This window comes from Nothobranchius furzeri, chromosome 16 (genome assembly GCF_043380555.1).
Source record: "Nothobranchius furzeri strain GRZ-AD chromosome 16, NfurGRZ-RIMD1, whole genome shotgun sequence".
Lineage (NCBI taxonomy): Eukaryota > Metazoa > Chordata > Actinopteri > Cyprinodontiformes > Nothobranchiidae > Nothobranchius > Nothobranchius furzeri.
Window position 1 is genome coordinate 51861553 of NC_091756.1, and position 19278 is coordinate 51880830.

Below are 19278 nucleotides of genomic sequence, written 5' to 3' on the forward strand. Positions count from 1 at the left end.
AAGAACACCATGCCTACGGTCAAGCATGGTGGTGGGAATATTATGCTGTGGGGCTGTTTTGCTGCCAATGGAACTGGTGCTTTACAGAGAGTAAATGGGATAATGAAGAAGGATTACCTTCACATTCTTCAACATAACCTAAAATCATCAGCACGAAGGTTGGGTCTTGGGCGCAGTTGGGTGTTCCAACAGGACAATGACCCCAAACACACATCAAAAGTGGTAAAGGAATGGCTAAATCAGGCTAGAATAAGGGTTTTAGAATGGCCTTCCCAAAGTCCTGACTTAAACCCCATTGAAAACATGTGGACAGTGCTGAAGAAACAAGTCCATGTCAGAAAGCCATCAAATTTAACTGAACTTCACCAATTCTGTCAAGAGGAGTGGTCAAAGATTCAACCAGAAGCTTGCCAGAAGCTTGTGGATGGCTACCAAAAGTGCCTAATTGAAGTGAAAATGGCTAAGGGACATGTAACCAAATATTAGCACTGCTGTATGTATATTTGTGACCCAGCAAATGTGATCACTTTTCTCTGTTAACCCATAATAAAGACATTAAAGAACCAAACTTCATGCATGGTTTTTGTGACAAAGAAGTATCTGTTCCAATCACTCTATCAGAGAAAAATCAGAGTTTTAGAAATAACGGGACACTCAGTAGAGCCATTATATTATATTTTTTACAAGTGTATGTAAACTTCTGACCACAACTGTATGTTCAGAACCAGCAAATCCGGAGAGACTTAGTTCTGAGTGGGAGTGAAAGGGTGTTTCGCTCTCAGCTTTGGTTTGGAGATTATAACACACATTGAGACGCCTTCTGTCGGTTTAGATCAGGAGGTGTCGAGGTCCAGCTTGGACCTTGTCTGGAAACGAAGCCTGTAGATATGCAGCGGTTGCCGACCCTTCCAGTCTTGAGTTACTCCCAGGTCACGACAGTTTATTGGCATCAGCGAGACCCTTAAGGGGTCGTGATGGTTCACCTTTTATTCTGAAGGAACTGTTGCAGCAGGTGGAACATGCAACAGATTTAATCCAGCTTGTCGTTGGGTTCTTTCGGCTTTAAGAGGAAAGTTACGGATTGGCCACTCCGATAACTTCTCTAGAACGCTTTGAACTGAAGTTAAGATGACGTGGGGCATAGTTTTATGATATGGATGTTTTGATTTACTGTTGAATCAGAATTTGCCAACAAAAGGGGATTATACAAGCACCAACAAAACCACGCCTCGCGTCACATCTGGAAGGTTCTGATTGGATCAGAAAAAGGAAATGTGTCACGTGACTTTAGCATTACGTGTGATCAGTCTAGTGTAAATATTTAAAGTTATATTACTTATTATATACTATCATATCAAGTAATTAATATTCTTCTTTCACAGATTGATTGAACATTAAGCTTCACATGATTATTTGGACTAACAGACGTTATTTAATTGTTATTTAATTATTATTTAATAGAGTTCTTGGTCTTCCTTCTTTCTTGTGCTGTCCGAGGAAGCAACAGTTTAGATAAGAGCGCAGAGCATGAGTGGCCTTGGCCCATATCTTGTAGATTAGGCTTGTGTCAGAAACTTGTGTTTCTGCTTGGGCAGAGCAAATAGAGCAGGGCATTTTAGGTCAAAGATGGACTATTCATCAAGCTACACAGGGATATTAAAATGTACCAGGTAACACAAGAAAAAAATTCTAACCTTCATATTTCAATAACACCTGTTGTCTGACATTAATTTGATTAATATCTTAAAGATCGCAATGTTTGAAGTGACTGTGTGTATTTTCTCTGGCGATAGGGGGCAGTACACACCTAAACTATTGCAAGCAATCAGTGTTCGAGTAAGACCTTACCAACAGATGGCCATTAGGGTCAAAAATCCTTTGGAGTGCAACCGCCAGCAAAATTACAAACACATCTGACTCCCCTTCATCGCCGGCAATGAGCGAAGAGGTAAATGCGTAAAACAACGTTTATGAATGGCCAAAGTTTTGTAACTGCTTGTTACAAATCGGCAAAAGCTTTTGGCCTCACAGGCTCCCGTAAAAGGAAACATGGCATCTAAAATGGCGTCGCCCAGAGACTTAGACCCACTCCCGTGTATTTTAGACCTGATTTTTATGGTTATATGTTAAAAGTCACCAATATTTTTCAGAACTGGGCATCATTTAGTACCCTGGCCTGCCAGATTCATCCTCTGTTTAAGTCTGCACAGAGAAAAAGTCTGGGAACTAGGGTTGTCATGGTGTGAAAATTTAACCTCACGGTTATTGTGACCAAAATTATCACGGTTTTCAGTATTATCGCGGTATTTTTTTAAACGTGTTACATTTTCAGACAACTAAATAAACCCTGTATATCAGGAAAATATTGTCCTCAGTTTGTGTCTAAATTTAGCCTAAAATGTGTTATTTTGTAATTATGCTTTTTAATTGTTTACATTTTTCCCCTTTAGTCTTTAAAATACCAATATTTGCCCATAACTTCTTATTTTTGACTGTTTGATGTCATCATTTTAAAAATATTAGATCAGATGATACTCAGTACTCAAGTAGCCTTCTAATCAGATACTTTTTTTTACCCTTACTTGAGTAATAAACCCTATATCAGGAAAATATTGTCCTCGGTTTGTGTCCTTCCAGTGAGCTTTGCAGATGTGGGAAAATGTCATCAGGCAGTAATCATTGTTAAATTCATAATTATTCTCGGAGAGAGACCAACTCTTATCTGCCCCTGGGAGCCCCGTAATGCATAGCGTCATTTCAACATGGGGGTGTCCGCGACACGGTTTATATGCAGGTAGTGGGCACTACAGCTGCTTTTTTATAGCCACTCGTTGCATTCTCCCTCAACCCAAATCCTCGGATCACGCATTTTAGCTAAAACGCTAACGTTAACTTGCCTTGTGTTGACTGCAGAGTTGTGGGTGATGGTCACGCAGATGTGTCATGAGATTTGAAGCATTGCTGCCTTTCACAGACACTTTTTCCTGCACATGCTGCAAACAGGATAGCCGTCTTCTATCAACTGTCCATCGTCGGGGCGACGGTGGCACAGGAGTTAAGTGCCCGCCCCGTAATCGGAAGGTTGCAGGTTCGAGCCCTGCTCAGTCTGTCACTGTCGTTGTGTCCTTGGGCAAGACACTTAACCCACCTTGCCTGCTGGTGGTGGTCGGAGGGACCGGTGGCGCCTGTGCTCGGCAGCCTCGCCTCTGTCAGTGTGCCCCAGGGCAGCTGTGGCTACATCGTAGCTCATCCTCACCAGTGTGTGAATGTGTGTGTGAATGGGTGAATGACTGATTGTGTTGTAAAGCGCCTTGGGGGGTTCCAGGACTCTACAAGGCGCTATATCAAATACAGGCCATTTACCGTTTACCATTCACATATTCAAAAAATGCCCATACTTCCGACTTTGTGAGGGATAATAAATGTCCTGAGTGCTGCCGTCTCCTCCTTTGGCCATTATTTCAGCTTTAGCTTCAAGAAAGTTTTGGCTGCAAACAAAAAAGTGCGTATGTGCCACCGGCAACTTCAGCAGATGATACGGTGGCTGGTAAGGGTCACCGCGCCTACACCGCAGCCAAGGTAATCCACTGAGATAATATATTTTTTTAAAAACAGGACAGTTATTATTATTGTCAACTTTTTTTACCGGGGTTTACCGCTACACCAGTTACCGTGACAACCCTGCTGGGAACTCTCCTATTCAAATAACCCCACCCCGTGAGAATTCTAACCGAGCCAATCAGCGCTGAGTAGCGTACGTCACACACCATAACACTGAGTTTGTTGAACATGGCGACTGAAGCAGAGTTTGCTGCGTCTCTTTCCTCTGGTCTAAATGACTTGGACATGTCTTTTTAAACAACAACAAGTAGAAGTGCTAAAAGCCTTGTTTCTGAATGTGGCAAGGTGGAAAAACGAGGACCCGGGCGGGATTCGATCCCCAGACTCCCGGGTGAGAGTCATACACTCTAACCAGTCAGCCAAAGGAACATCCCCTTGGCCAAGCAGCCAGGGCGCATGATCTATCGAGACATTGTGACAGGATGCTCACACTGTCACATGAAGAAAGATGTTTGTGCCGTCGCCAGACTCCATTTTTGACTACAGTTAAAAAACAACTACAGCGTCGTGGACGTCACACACAGCGACGCTCAGTTTCTCATAAACAACAAAGACAGCGGCGGAGTTCGCTGCAGCTCTTTTCTCTGTTCTAAATGACTCAAATGTCTTTAAACCCACGAGTAGAAGCACTAAAAGCATTTCTTCTAAAAAAATAAAAGATGTTTGCACCGTTGCCAGACAGCATCGCGCGGTACAGTTGGCATTTCAGTCTTTTTTCTGATTGGTTACTTTTGAGCTGCCTAGTCCCGCCCTCAAGTGCCTCTCTGCCTGTGAGTTACCAGACTCTTTCTCTGTGCAGAATTAAACAGATGAGGAGTATGGCAGGCCAGGCTAAACATTTAGTTCATTTTCAACAACATTTCGATGGATGTTTCCAGAGATTGATGGTTAAAACTACACATTGTCAATTTAAATATTATGTCTTGTATGTAACATGTGCAAAACTCACTAAAATGTTTTTCTCAGCAATGAAAGTTCCTGGGAAAAAATCTAAGTGAGGACAATTATGATAAATTACATTTGTTTTAATTAAATCTTGAAGACATTTTGGTCCGTTGTTGGGTATTTCCAGTACTTTGTTTAATGTAACTAGCCTAGAAATCTACACCATTAGTTTGCAGAAGCAAAGTGATTTTTCTCTGCATGTTGGTCGAGCCATGTTCCACTGTAACTACCGCAACCCCGGTTACTCTGAGGACAGGCCAATCACAGAGCTCTATCAGTTTGATGGGCAGAATGTTACTTTGAGCAAAAAAAAAAGATGGAGCCGACTCATTTGAAACCGATTGACATCAACTTCGGACTTTTCTTTGAGTCAAAAGCAGATAGAGATACTTAAGGCCTTTAAATAGAAATAGGATGTATTTGCATCTTCTTCGACTGAGTATGGCAGACTGCCCCATTGACTGACATCTGTAGCGCTGTTGCATCACGTTGTTTGTTGTCCAATAGCATGAACGAGACAGTTTGAAAGACAACCGTAGATTCCACCCCACTGCTGAAAGCTGTCAATGGGGTGTGTCAAAACTATACAGTATATTCACATATATAGGATGTTACTCTTGCTGTTTGTACCTTCACTCTTTGCTTATTGGATACTACGTGGGCGTTGGTGACAATCAGTCCATCCTCGGACACAACAAACCCCGAACCGCTGGCAACAGCCACCTCACGTTTAGAAAACATCATTCTGCACAGAGACAAGGAGAGATTTAAAACGTGACATAAGGAGAGAATGGATCATCTAAAACTACTCATGGATTCTAATTTATTTAAGAATAACTAAACCGCTGTTCACCTAATGAATGCAAAAACTTGACTTATTTATCTGAGTTTTTTAAGAGGCCACCATCTAGAGGCAGACCAAATACACTGCACCTAAACCCTGTCTCCCGTACTTCCATACATAAATCCTAAACGAATGGAAAACTCTGCATGGATGCTTTAAAGACCAAGTTCACTGAAAAAACATTTCTTATTTATTTTTTAAATATGATCAATCAGCATTACACGGGCAGGACGAATGTGGAAATAGTGTTGGTATTCTCCCCAATTCCCTGCATTAGCTGCCACTTAAAGGATACATATAAATGAAGATAAATGACCCGCACTTGTAAAGTGCCGTTCAGACTCAGAGGACTCCAAAGGGCTTCACACTTGAAACTAGATGGGGTAACTTGGATTTGAAAAGCCACTTAGATCTGAGTCACACTGAAATTTAGCATTCATGCACTCACCTATCTTGGCTCGTGCCAGGGGAAAGATGTTTTAGCATCCAGGAGAGAGCAGAGCACATCTTGGCTAGTAGAGGCAAACTGTTAGCATTGGCAACTACACAACATGGAATAACTCCTCCAGGCTTGTGTTATTTGTGCAGATAAAACATTAACATTACAAAGCAAACAGTCAGTGGTGGAGTTAGCCAATCAGAGACAAGGTGTCCAAATATCAGGAAATAAGACACCAAAACCTGCCTTATTCAGCTCACCTCTGTTCACTTCTGGTTTCTGAAACAGAAGCGCTACAGCTTTATTTTCCATAGAGATCAACTCTCAAGGCATTTATATCAGAGACCATTGCAGATGTGTTGGGAAAAAAAATGAGTGAACTTGGTTTTTAAAGTTTTTCAAAGCAAAACTTATGAAGTGAAGTGAAACAAATGAACTATAACATAAAGATCTCATCCCTCTCTGCTGTGCTTCAGCCATGTTTCTAAAGAGGATTTCTTACTTGCGGAACAGTTCAATATGAACAACAGCTGGAGCAATTTTCTCCACCACATCAGCGATGAAGTTGTATTTGTATCGAAGACTATCGGGGTTCTGCTGACCTGAAACAGAGGAAGCACAGTGTCAGACTGTTAAATTCGATATCTATGATTATGTTTCAACCACAGTGCCGGCTATAAACAGATGCATGTCGGGTTTTCTCTGAATAATAATCTCTTTCAAAAGTCTACAGCAGCTCATATAAAAAACAAGAGATTACTTATTCTATCTGAATTTGTCCGTTTGCAAAGTTCAGCAGTGGTAAACAAGATGGCCTTAGCAGCACCAGCAACAGATCCTTACAGGAACAAATTATTTTTATTTCCATCCATCCATTTTCAGCCACTTATAGTCGGGTTGCAGGGGCAGCAGCCTAAGCCGAGAGGCCCAGACTTACCTCTCCCCAGCTACTTGGGCCAGCTCCTCCAGGGGAATCCTATAGCGTTCCCTGGCCAGCTGAGAGACTACTGTCCAGCGTGTCTTGGGTCTCCTTTCAGGTCTCCTCCCGGTTAGACATGCCCAAAAAACCTCACCAGGGAGGCGTCCAAGAGGCATCCTAACTAGATGTCTGAGCCACCTCAACTGGCTCCTATCAATACGGAGGAGCAGCTGATCTACTCCAAGGCCCTCCCATATGATCGAGCTTCTCACCCTATCTCTAAGGGAGAGCCCAGACACCCTGCGGAGAAAACTCATTTCAGCCGCTTGTATCCACGATCTCATTCTTTTGGTCACTAACCCAAAGCTCGCCTATCAATGTCGAGCTCCATCTTTCCCACACTTGTGAACAAGACCCCGAGATACTTAATTACTCTACTTGAATAGAGGGACGTAGCAGAGGGCAATATTTTCATTTCTAGCCCCTCACAAATTGATGCTATAGTTCATCATGTTAATTCCTCTTTACGTGTGGCATTAGATGATGTTGCCCCTTTAAAAAAGAAGGTAATTAGGGACAGGAAGTTGGCTCCCTGGTTTAATTCTCATTTACAAGCTTTAAAACAAAACTCTAGAAAATTGGAGAGAACATGGCGCTCTACGCACCATGAGGAGACCTACCTATCCTGGAAAAATAGTCTTGTGCTTTATAAAAATAAGCTTCGACAAACTAGAACTGCCTATTTCTCAGCGTTAATTGAGGAGAATAAGCATAATCCTAAATTTCTTTTCAGTACAGTTGCCAAACTTACACAGAATCATAGCTCTGAACCACATATTCCCTTAGCATCAGCAGTAATGACCTCATAGGATTTTTCACAAGTAAAATTAATTCTATTAGAAACAAAATCTTTAGCATCCTCCCTATTAGATTAGATTAGAAGCATCCTTTCCAGGAGTGATGCTGAAAAACTAGTTCATGCATTTGTTACATCAAGACTGGATTACTTTAATTCTTTACTCTCAGGAAGTCCACAGAATGTAGCTAAAAGTCTTCAGCTTGTCCAAAATGCTGCAGCTAGAGTTCTGATGAGAATTAAAAAGAGAGATCATATCTCTCCTGTCTTAACTTCCCTACATTGGATACCTGTTAAATTCAGAATAGATTTTAAGATCCTCCTTCTCACATATAAAGCTCTTAATAATCAAGCTCCATCATACATCAGTGACCTGATTGTTCCATACGTTCCTAACCGAGCACTTTGCTCTCAGACTGCAGGTCTACTGGTGGTTCCCAGAATATCTAAAATTATGATGGGAGGCAGATCTTTTAGTCATCAGGCTCCTCTCCTGTGGAACCAGCTCCCAGTCTTAGTTCGTGAGGCAGACACCTTGTCTACTTTTAAGAATAGGCTCAAAACATTTTTATTTGATAGGGCTTATGGTTAAATATCTGATGTTAGCCTAGATCTGGACAAGTGGGGGAGTAGAGGGAGGTGGAGTGTACAGTCGGTAAAGACGGCTCTCCCTTGCCCTGCCTCCAACATGCCTCCATCTAAAAAGGCTAGGTTATCCAGAGTTATCTCTGTAGTTATGCTGCTATAGGCTTAGACTGCTGGAGGATACGCTGACCACTTTTCACACTCTACTACTTTCTTCTACAATCTGCTCTTTAACTGTATTATTTCCTGCTACTTCAGCTGTTAACTTTATTTTTTCTCTAAGTGTTTTTCTCCCCAGAAGAAGCTACAATGATGTTCTTCTGAGCTGTGGTGGCCTCATGGAGGGGGCCATCATCTAGCACACTGCTGCTAACTACTTAAACTTTCTCCCTCTCCTGTGTAACGTGATGAAGGAGCTGTTTCGACAAGGTTATTTAATCTTTTCCACAGTCCCTTTGATGCAGTGCCAGAGTGCATGAAACAGCCTCAAGGTCACGCATTCACTTCTAAACTGTTTACATTCCAGCGATGAAGACAGAAGATGAAGACTGCTTTCTTTTCTTTTATTAAAAACCAAAGAACTCTATTTTCAATAAAAGCTAATCAAAACAACTGTTAGTCAAATAATACCATGTGACCGATCTGTGAAATCACAATATTATGACCAATATGTTTATATAAGTAAATGACTTATTCTAGCCACTAGACACGCTGATACACTAAGGTTACATGACACATTGCTGTCGCAAATCCAATCAGAACCTCTGAAGCGTGGCAGAGTCTCTGTTGTGTTTATTTAATCTGTCAGCTGTGATTCGACCAGAATCATAAACATCAAGATTAATAAAACAGTCCAACGCCATTTTAAGTTCAGTATTTAATACCCAAACGGTAGATGAGGTGAGAAGAAGAAGAAGAAGAAGAAGAAGAAGAAGAAGAAGATATCATTTCTATAGCGCCTCTCAAGATAAAAATCACGAGGCGCTTCACAAAAACAAAAAATATAAAAAATTGTAAAAATATAAAAAAGCACTTAGAAAATGTTTAAAAATATATTTAAAATGAACAAAAATAAGCAATTGCGATTTAAAAGAAAAATGTTAAGAAAGAGAGAGAGTGAATAGGAAAGAGGGAAATCAGTGGATCCTGAGGAAGGTGGAATAGGTGGGGAGAGCAGAATAAAGAGAGAGTGGTTGAAGAAGGTCATACAAAAGCCAGCTTGAACAAGTGAGTCTTCAGCTGCTTTTTGAAGGAGACCACTGAGTCCACTGATCTCAGGCTCAGGGGGAGAGAGATCCAGAGTCTGGGGGCCACAGCAGCAAATGATCTGTCACCTTTGGTCTTTAGCCTGGTGCTGTACAACCAGTAGGCTTTGATCACTGGACCTCAGGGACCTGCTGGGGGTGTAGGGACAGAGAAGATCACCAATGTAAGATGGTGCTTGTCCATGTAGGGCCCTATAGACCAGAACCAGGATCTTCAAATGAACCCTGAAGTTGACTGGCAGCCAGTGAAGCTGGAGGAGAAGCGGGGTAATGTGGGTGTGTTTGGAGGACTTGGTCAGAAGACGAGCACAGGCATTCTGAACCACCTGTAGACGGTTCAGGGAGGTTCTGCTCAGACACGTGAAAAGAGAGTTACAGTAGTCTAAGCGTGAGGAGATGAAGGTGTGGAGAACTGTCTCAAGTTCAGAGCGGGACAGAATGGGACTCAGCTTAGCAATGTTCCTGAGATGGAAGAAGGAAGAGCGAACAAGAGAACTGACATGAGAATCCAGGGTGAGAGCTGGGTCAAAGGTCATGCCAAGATTCCTGACGGAAGGTTTGGTGTGGGAAGCAAGCTGACCAAGAGAGTCTCTGACTTTGGGAACCAGCATGTCTGGGGCACAGATGAGGATCTCAGTCTTATCTTCATTCAGCTGAAGAAAGCCCCCAGCCATCCAGGTTTTGATAGAGTCTAAGCAGGTGTGTAACATCTGCAGCTTAGACATCTCATGGGGCTTAAAGGAGATGTACAGTTGGATTTCATCTGCATAAAGATGGTAGGAGATTCCTTTGAAGGAGCTCAGGATGTGCTGAAGAGGAAGCAGATAGAGGAGGAAGAGTAGAGGCCCCAGCACAGAACCTTGTGGGACATCATGGGTAAGAGAGGTGGTGGAGGACCTAAACTTGGAGACGGCCACAGAAAAGGAGCGCTCAGAGAGATAAGAGGAGAACCACTCCAGAGCAGATCCTGATAGGCCTACCCAGTCTCTCAGTCTCTCCAGTAGCAGGTGATGGTCAACAGTGTCAAAGGCTGCAGCCAGGTCCAGCAGGACCAGAACAGAACAATCCCTTGCATCACTGTGAGTCAGAAGGTCATTAGAGACCCTAAGAAGAGCTGTTTCAGTAGTCCGGTGGTTGAGACGATAACTGAGCCTCTATTCTATTGTGTTATGCCCAACGTGCCTGTTTTGCAGCCTGAAGGACTGCCAGAACTTCAGCATTCCGCAAGGCCTAACCTTGGCCAGCCACATGCACGTTATAGGCCACTGGAGTGATGTATCAGGGACTGTCACAGTTAAAATATGGGGGGATGTCACACAGTGGAATGTTTGTTATCTGTTGCTTTAAATTCTTTTAATAATTGTTTGAATTTCTTAACAGTTTTGTGTTATTGCATGCTTTTATTGTGTGTTGCTGGTTTTATGTGCATGTTTAGGTTAGACTGTTTTGCCATTGTTGACATGACTGGCGTGACTGTGAGAGCACACCAGGTGTGCATAGTTGGCAGGCTGATAAAAGGAAGAAGCTGCAGAACTGCGGGAGGGAAAAGAGACAAAAAACAAGAAGGCAGAGGGACTGCACCAATAGAAGAGGACGTAGCACAGAACGGGTCGGATCGCAGGAGGAGCAGTTCATCCCTGGCGTGCAGCGACAACGAGAGGGAGCAACGCCTTTGAATGACAGCAGGGCAGAGGTTGGACCTCTGCCTGCATCCATGAGTAGACTGCTTCCACTGTCGTATGCTGGGCGGCGCGCCATATGGGCTGGTTCTACGGGAGGAGAAAGAGATTGCACTGCTTCACAGACAAGGTATCCTGGTGCCAAGAGGACATGTGGACACCTTTATGCTTGAACGTGGTGTTTGTGATGGAAAATCCACGATAAGCACAGAAGTCCAACAAAACACCACTCAGATTTAGATCGGGGGGGGGGGCCTTCCTCCTAACCACACCTCTCCAGGTCTCACTGTCGTTGCTCACATGAGTGATAAAGTCCCCCAGGAGAACGAGGGAGTCACTGGTAGGAGCGCTCTCTAGCACCTCCTCCATAGACTCCAAAAAGGATGGGTGTTTTGAGCTGTAGCTTGGTGCACAAGCACAAACCGCAGTTAGGATTAGGGTTAAACTACTGGACTGTGTTTGTTTTGTAGTGAATTAAGTGAACACATTTTTCGTGAGATCTGTTAATACTATTTAACTTCTCTGTTGACTTTCTTCTGTTTTGTTTTCTTGTTTTGTACTGGACTTTTTTTATTTGTGATTGAAATACAGAAAACAATTAATGATGGTTACAAGGAGAGAAGAAAATTCTTCGTTTGTGGGGCCAGAACAGGGTTAAAAACGCATAAAGAATCATCTTTGGGTTTAAAATGGATGCAAATAGAACTAATCTGTGGCTGCTGTTATAAACAGATGCAGATGTTGTGTATAGTTGATGAACAGCTGCAGCTTGTCTGCTTTTCCCCACAGATGCTGATAAAACATAGGAAGTGACTCAGAGCATCAGAAGATACAATGAGATAGAGGGAAAGGACAAAACTTCATGTGTAACTGCCCCACCACCTCATTTAAACCCATGTGGATTTGAATCCAAAGGTACCTCATCTGTAAAAACCGTTCTCATTCTCAGCCAGATGTTCTGGTGAAAGTTTTCATCTCCAGTTACGTCTACTGGGACCAGTAATAAGGCATTTCCCTCTTTTGGTGCCTCAAAGCATCTTATCTCTTCTTAGCATTCTTAAAGCAAACCCAAACACATAATCACTATTAGACTATAACTCAGACCAAATAAAAGCAATTTAAGCTCTTTAACATGAGATTTATTCTTTGTGCTCTCTTGGAGAAGTCCTAAGGCTATTTGGTATGGGTAAAAGGAGTATGAGATCTATCAAGGGCTAAGATGTCGACTGGGTGACTGAAATAATAGAAAAGCTAGAAAAGTTAAATAAAAGTTACAAAAAGAGCATTTTCTTCAGGGTTGATGGTCTCGCTGTCAGTGAGAAACAACACTTAGACTTAAAAGTGATGGTTTGATATTTGTTCAGATAGATCTCTGGATGGATGGATGGATGGATGGATGGATGGATGGATGCACTTTAAAACTGAGATCCATTTAGAGTTTTTAATGAGCCTAAAATACAAACATACATTATCAAACCACTGATGTAATTTAATAAACATTTGATTTTGTTTTTTTCACAGATGAGACAGAAAGGCACCGGTGAAGAAACGTCTCTGGTTGTTTTCATGGTCGCAGATCTGAATGTGATCATTCTACTGATGACTCCAGAGATCTTATCACAGTAAAATCCCTGAGCTCAGTCCCTATGGAGACCACCTGGCTTCAGATCTTATCGTGGCTTCTAGCAATCCAACAATAGTGCAGATAACACTGTTAGTTTGAATATCATAGATACTAAAATACTTTTTAAAGTAATACTCTAAGTTATTGCTGTCAATAAGCATAGTTTTAGTTACCTCGACCAATCACATTAAAAATATATTTTATTACCGGCTCTGAACTCTACTGAAGCGCCTCCATTAGAATTACTGCAATAAACATTAAACCAGACTGTTCTGTCTCCATCTGCTGATTTCTTTTCCCAAACATTTCTAAACACTAGAGGAACAAATCAAAGGCCATGCAGCAGCTTTGTTTAAATAAATCTTTTAATGTTGTAATCGGTTAATGGATCAGTCTTCCTGCTCTGCCTGTGAGCTCCAGGCCGCAGTCAGATGGGATTACTTAAGTTCTAACATGATCCGTTTGTGTTTGGGATCAAAAGTTCAAAGGACAAATCATTAAGGTCAGATTTTAAATATAAACAAACAAGACTGACACCCTGACTTGAGTTTTCCTGGAGACTAACTTGCCTCATGTCAGTCCAGGTCCTGGCTCTCCCCAGCTGGAGTCTACAGCTCACCCAAAAAACTTAAGACTGGACCTCCAGAGCTGCAGCTACAGTTTCAGACTATGCCACGCAGCTGTGCGTCTGGAAGAAACGCGTGCGTTGGGCTGCTGGGAGTTTACCAGCTGATGCAGCTTTGAAGTTCAATGAAAGGAGTTGTTCGGATAGAAAATCACCACCCAGCTGTTTGTGTCAGTAACAGATCCAGACAGGGAGGAGCAGAAGAGCCCTGGACTCAGAGAACAACTGCTTGCAGACCTGCAGGATGATAACATAGGATGGCAACAATCTTCTCTAGAAAACCCTCTGGCTTTCAGGAAAAACAGCTTCAGCTCCTAACAGAGCAGGAAACCATGTTCTGTCAACTCCGGGTCTGTCAGGCTAACGGGGTCTGCAAGTCTGCACATGGAGCAGAAATAAATCATACCAGTCTGCATGCGATTTAAAGAGCAAGTCACCCCCAAATCACATTTTTTTGCTGATAAACTATATAAAGGAGTGTCTAATCATGCTGCAGACACGTGTAGTCAATAATTTGGCATTTCAGTGCATCTTGGTTAAAATTCAAATATTCTGCCTAAAACTGTCAAGTGTTGCGCCGTCGTCAGGGAAAAATTCTGCACTGTATTTGAATTTAAATCTGCCACCGCTATTGGCTAAGAGGTATGCTATGATATCATCTGGTACATTATGATGTCATAATGCCATTGTGAGCCTGTGTGTGTGTGTGTATTTGTTAGCGGCTCCGCCCTCTCGGTCTGCCAAGCAACAACATTTGTTGCATTTTTCAAACATGAAGTGGGAGTGAAGTAAGTTTCTTGTAGGGGGTGACTTGCTCTTTAAATAAGTGTCTGATCTTCATCTGTGTCTGTTTAAAAGCAGTTCACCAGGTGAGTCGCTGGCATCGTCTTTAACTTTGTTTCAGAGAGAGGTGGTTTGGATCAGAAACGACTCATGAACACGTTGTGGATGAACTGATTAATGAGGCAATCAATGAGGAAGACAGAGGAGAGGCTGGGATGTTTGGGATTCTCAGGAGGAGAAGGAGAAGGTGGAGAACAGTTGTGACCTTGTTTGACTCCACTTCAGAATCATCCTGCCTCAGCAGATCAGCGTCCTCACAGCAGAGCCCCTGTATCTCAGGGATTTTGGACTGATATGAAGATGTTAAGATAACATAAAGTGTGTATTTGAGAGGGGAAAAAACACTCATCCAGAGTTTGTTGAAGTTCAGGGCGCCAGTCAGTTGATGGGGAGATGCCATGGAGATGGAGAGAGGAAGGAAATATGTGAGAAATGTCTGATATTTGTTGAAAGATGTGACTGAAACTGTAGCTGAGCAGAGCTCACAGCTGAAGGAAGACAACTACATCCTTTGGTTTTAATGGACGTCCTGAATGTTATTTGTCTACACAGTGAAGAAAGTAGTTTCCCGTTCCAAACTTCAGCGGTTATTTGTTACACTTAAATATTTCAGATCAGCAAAAATAATCAATGAATAATTTTTAAATTAATATCAGACAAACATAACCTGAATATCTATAGTTTTAAACGATAATTTCATTTATTAAAAGAAAAAAGCAAATAAAAACCAGCCTGTATGAAAAACTAATTGCCCCCATTTTATAAATGTGAATTAATAAGGATTGTTTTCTTATCTATAATGTTCCTCTAGCCACACTCACACATGATTATTACTAGACCGGTATAAGCTTAAAAATCACTGTAATGGAATCTGTCTGCCCATAAGCTATAAGCACGGACGTAATTTTATTTTTTTTTGGGGGGGGGGGGGGGGGGGACACATGTCCCCCCACTTTTTCCAAAGTCAAGTTTTGACCCCTGCCCTTTTTACCATCCAAAGACAATATTACGCTACATTATATTTACTCTGGTTGAGCTCTAGTACCAAGTGAAAAACAACTGTTTGTGTTGAAGCCTGTTCCCATTAGAGCATACTGTAAAGATTATCCCCCCCCCCCCCCCCCCCCACACACACACACACACACACACACACTTCTAAAGTGAAAATTACATCCATGGCTATAAGTGCTCAAAAAGCAACAAGTTGCACTCAGCTGCAACTGAGGGTGGTGGTGGGGGGGGGTTGTAAATGTCCTCTGCTGACCAGAAGCAAAAGACCAAATAACAGCAACATGCAGCAGTCAAGCATGGTGGTGGTGGTGTGAAAGTATGGAGCTGCTTTGCTGCTTCAGGACCACTTGATGTTATTCATGGAACCCTGAATTCTGCTAGCAGAAAATTTGTAAGGAGTATGCCTGACCTTTGACCTTAAACAGGCCATTCATGCAATAAATGTCCTCCAATATGACTGAATAAAAGCATCCATATGATGAACAGTGAACAAAATTCCTCCACCGCAGTGGGACTCATAAACAGGTTGGATCCAGTCGTTAGATGTTACAACCAGTTATTGGGTTTAGGGTACATTCATGTCGATGGTTTAGGGGTGTTAACTTTTCCACACAGAAGGTTGGTCCTGCCTTTTCCTCACTAAATAAACGCGTCTTTTGAAAGATGGATTGAGTGTTTCAGGTTTTCTTTGTCTGAAATTTGTTACACACACACATACACAGTAAACCGTTTAGTTAAAGGTCTAAAAGGGCTTCGTTTAACCTCATGAACTCTGACCTCTCTCTTCACGCACGCAGCGCTCACCTTTACCGCAGGCTCCTCTTTGGATGAAGATGACGGGCGGCTGTTGCAGCTTCATGGCCCTGTTGCTGACGCGCTTCAGCTCGCAGATGTTCCAGTACGAGACGCCGTCGCTGCCGCACACCGGCTCCCCGCTGCTGCACATGCATACTCCGGTCTTACCTCTCCGCCTCACTGTCGAAGACACCTCCACGCCGTCGGTCACCACGCACTCCATTCCCTCTGCGCACTCTTTGTCCCCTGAGCCGCCACACTGCTCGCCCTCGCCGGACGCGCACACCGGGCAGCAGCTGCAGCGGTCCAGCACGTTCCCGGCCACGCAGTCTGCGGGAATCTGCGGACACTGAGACCGGTCACATATCTCCGGGCAACCGATGGCGAAGCGCTTGACCACCCGCACCTCGGACAGGGACCAGGAGGAGGCGAGCAGGGCCGTTACGCACCAGACGAACAGGGAATGCATGGCGGAACCGTCCCACTGAAAGCAGCAGCTTGATGAAAGTTTGTCAGAACTGCGGAACTCTGGTCTGGAGGTTTTAAAGTGAGCTGTGGGGTTAGAGCAAAGGCCACAGCAGCATCACCGGTGGGACGAAGCAGACAGTGGGGAAACCCGCACCGGCTGCTCCTGTTTATACAGCTGCGAGATGAACACCGAGGCGATTGGTGGAGCTCTGTGGCGTGTGTGTGTGTGTGTGTGTGTGTGTGTGTGTGTGTGTGTGTGTGTGTGTGTGTGTGTGTGTGTGTGTGTGTGTGTGTGTGTGTGTGTGCGCGCGCGCGCGCGCGGGGCGGGGAGGGGGGTGCTTTGATGATCACATCTTTTTATTCAAATATCTTTAGAAAATGTATAAATGCTTCATTTATTTCCAGCTGTAGACAATGACAAACCTCAGTTATGATAAACAGAGATGAGTTCTGACAAGACTCAACCAAACATCACAGCAAAAGCAACATTTATAATCTCTCCAGCTGTTGTTGTGCGAAAGGCCCAGTTTATTCAGCAAGTTTGCACACACACACACACACACACACACACACACACACACACACACACACACACACACACACACACACACACACACACACACACACACTGACGGACACACTTTCCTTTTATACTTTCAAATGTTAGAAACCTCGGTGTCACCTTCGATGAACACATGCTTTTCGACAAACAGATCAATGCGGTAGTCAAGTCAAGTTTTTATCAACTTGGGGCCGTTTCTAGGCTGAAACCAATTTTAAACCACTCTGACCTGGAAAAAGTCATTCATGCCTTTATAAACTCATGCATCGATTACTGCAATGCCCTGTATGTCGGTTTATCCAAGTCCTCCATCGCTTGTCTTCAACTAGTCCAAAATTCTGCAGCCCGTCACCTCACTAACACACCTAGGCGGAGTCATATTACTCCCATTCTCTTAGAACTGCACTGGCTACCGGTGTTTTTCAGAATAAAATTCAAAATCATACTGTTCACATTCACATGTATCCATCAGGGGTGTCAAATCCTGGTCCTGGAGGGCTGGTATCCAGCAGGGTTTGTGGTTTTTCTACTCCAACAGACTTGATTCAGTGGTTGAAACACCTGTGCAGCATCTCATCAGGCTCTGCAGAAGCCTATTAATTAGCTGCTGATTGAAATCAGGTGTGATGAAACAGAGTTCAAACAAAAACATGCAGGACACCGGCCCTCCAGGACCAGGATTGGACACCCCTGGCTAGGTCCTTCCTATCTCTCCGACACCTTGTCCATACGTCTGCCAACACGGTCCACTAGGTCAACAGGGAAGTCCCTCGATCTAGATAGAAGCACTGGGGTGACCGTTCTTTTTCAGTCCCGGCTCCAGCAGCCTGGAACAAACTCCCCGATGACCTGTGTTTGACCAAGGAGTTGTCTTTGTTCAAGTGCAAGCCTTTTCCAACAGGCTTTTTATCAGTAGCTATCCTCTGGTGGCTCTCCTAATCTCTTTTTAGCATTCTCTTTAGCTTAGTTATATGTTGTATTTACTTGTATGTTATTGTTTTATGAGTTTTTACTTGCGCTGGTTTTATGTGATATATTTTACTGTTATGTTCTGTAAAGCACTTTGGTCACCTTCCATGGTTGTGGAAAGTGCTGTACAAATAAACATGACTGAGTGATTGATTTCCTGATGGTGTGTCAGTGTTGAAAAGCAATTCTCAACTGGGACATCAGGGAGCATAGACCTTTTCTGTCAGGTCTGAGAACCATTACAGTGAAGTCTGGTTGACGACATTTTATTTACTTTAGTTTGCAAATGCAAATATCTAGAGGGTTTAAATAGAAACTCTAGATTATTGTGTTGATATTTAAAATTGTTGTTACAGTGATCCCTCGTTTATCGCGGTAGATGCGTTCCAGACCTGGCCGCGATAGGTAAAAATCCGCGAAGTAGGGACACCATATTTACAGTACAGTACTATATTGAATGATCATATGATCACATTCTCTTTTTGTGGGTATAACTCAAGAAATTTTTTTACTTGCTTTTTTTATTACAAAAATTGCATTTTATGATGAAATTGATGAAAAAAACAGGAATTTCTTGATATTTCGCATAGAAAAATACCGCAAATCGGCAAATTTCCCTTGAATAAGGCTCCAAAGAAAAAATCCGCAAAGTCGTGAATCCGCGATAAATGAACCACGAAGTAGCGAAGGATCACTGTAATCCTGTTTTGTTAAGTTTGAAAAACAAAGCTGGGGTAGCGAAGCGCCAATCTGCTAAGGAGCAATGGCCGACAGAGAGCAAGTTTTCATTGAGCTGGAACTGCTAGATCCCATGGAACAAAAGCTTTTATTACACAGAATTCAACTGGAGCGAAGGAGATGGAGAATGCGCATCTTCCGCTGCCGCAATTGTTATTGTTGGGTTGACCAATCACAGACATGTCCTCTCCATTGTGTTCACCCTCAAGTTAAAATTTGCGCTCTACTCCATCCGTCCATGTGTGTCTATTGGAGAGCCATTGGATTGACGGACAATGGTGCCGTGTCTCTCGGCACCTCTGCAGATCCCAGTGGGATTACCCGTCTGAGCAGAAAGGATTCCTGTTTCTCCAGACAGAGGCTGCTCTAAGAACTAACTACCAAAACTAACTCATTATTTGATCCGTCTTTCAGACACAAACATGTCTCACTTTAACTTCTCCTGCATCGGTCTGACGCTGCAGCTGGTTCCTGCTGAGCTGCAGAGCAA

The 19278-nt window shown here is 43.1% G+C and overlaps 1 protein-coding gene across 2 annotated transcripts in view; it reads right to left on the bottom strand.

Moving 5' to 3' along the window:
• The window catches only part of htra1b (HtrA serine peptidase 1b), a 41069-nt gene extending 24348 nt beyond the window's left edge, over positions 1 to 16721 (bottom strand). Inside the window, exons 1-3 of one of the 2 annotated variants that reach the window (XR_011516863.1) lie at positions 16061 to 16721; positions 6352 to 6451; positions 5197 to 5311 (exon numbers count right to left, since the gene is read on the bottom strand). Coding sequence is in view for 1 of the 2 variants with exons in the window: in XM_015962109.3 (XP_015817595.3) it covers positions 5197 to 5311; positions 6352 to 6451; positions 16061 to 16520 (675 nt within the window). In the remaining variant the exon portion in view is untranslated. The remainder of the gene's footprint in view (positions 1 to 5196; positions 5312 to 6351; positions 6452 to 16060) is intronic. The other variant, XM_015962109.3, reaches the window with a different exon arrangement.
• Positions 16722 to 19278: the final 2557 nt, after the last annotated feature.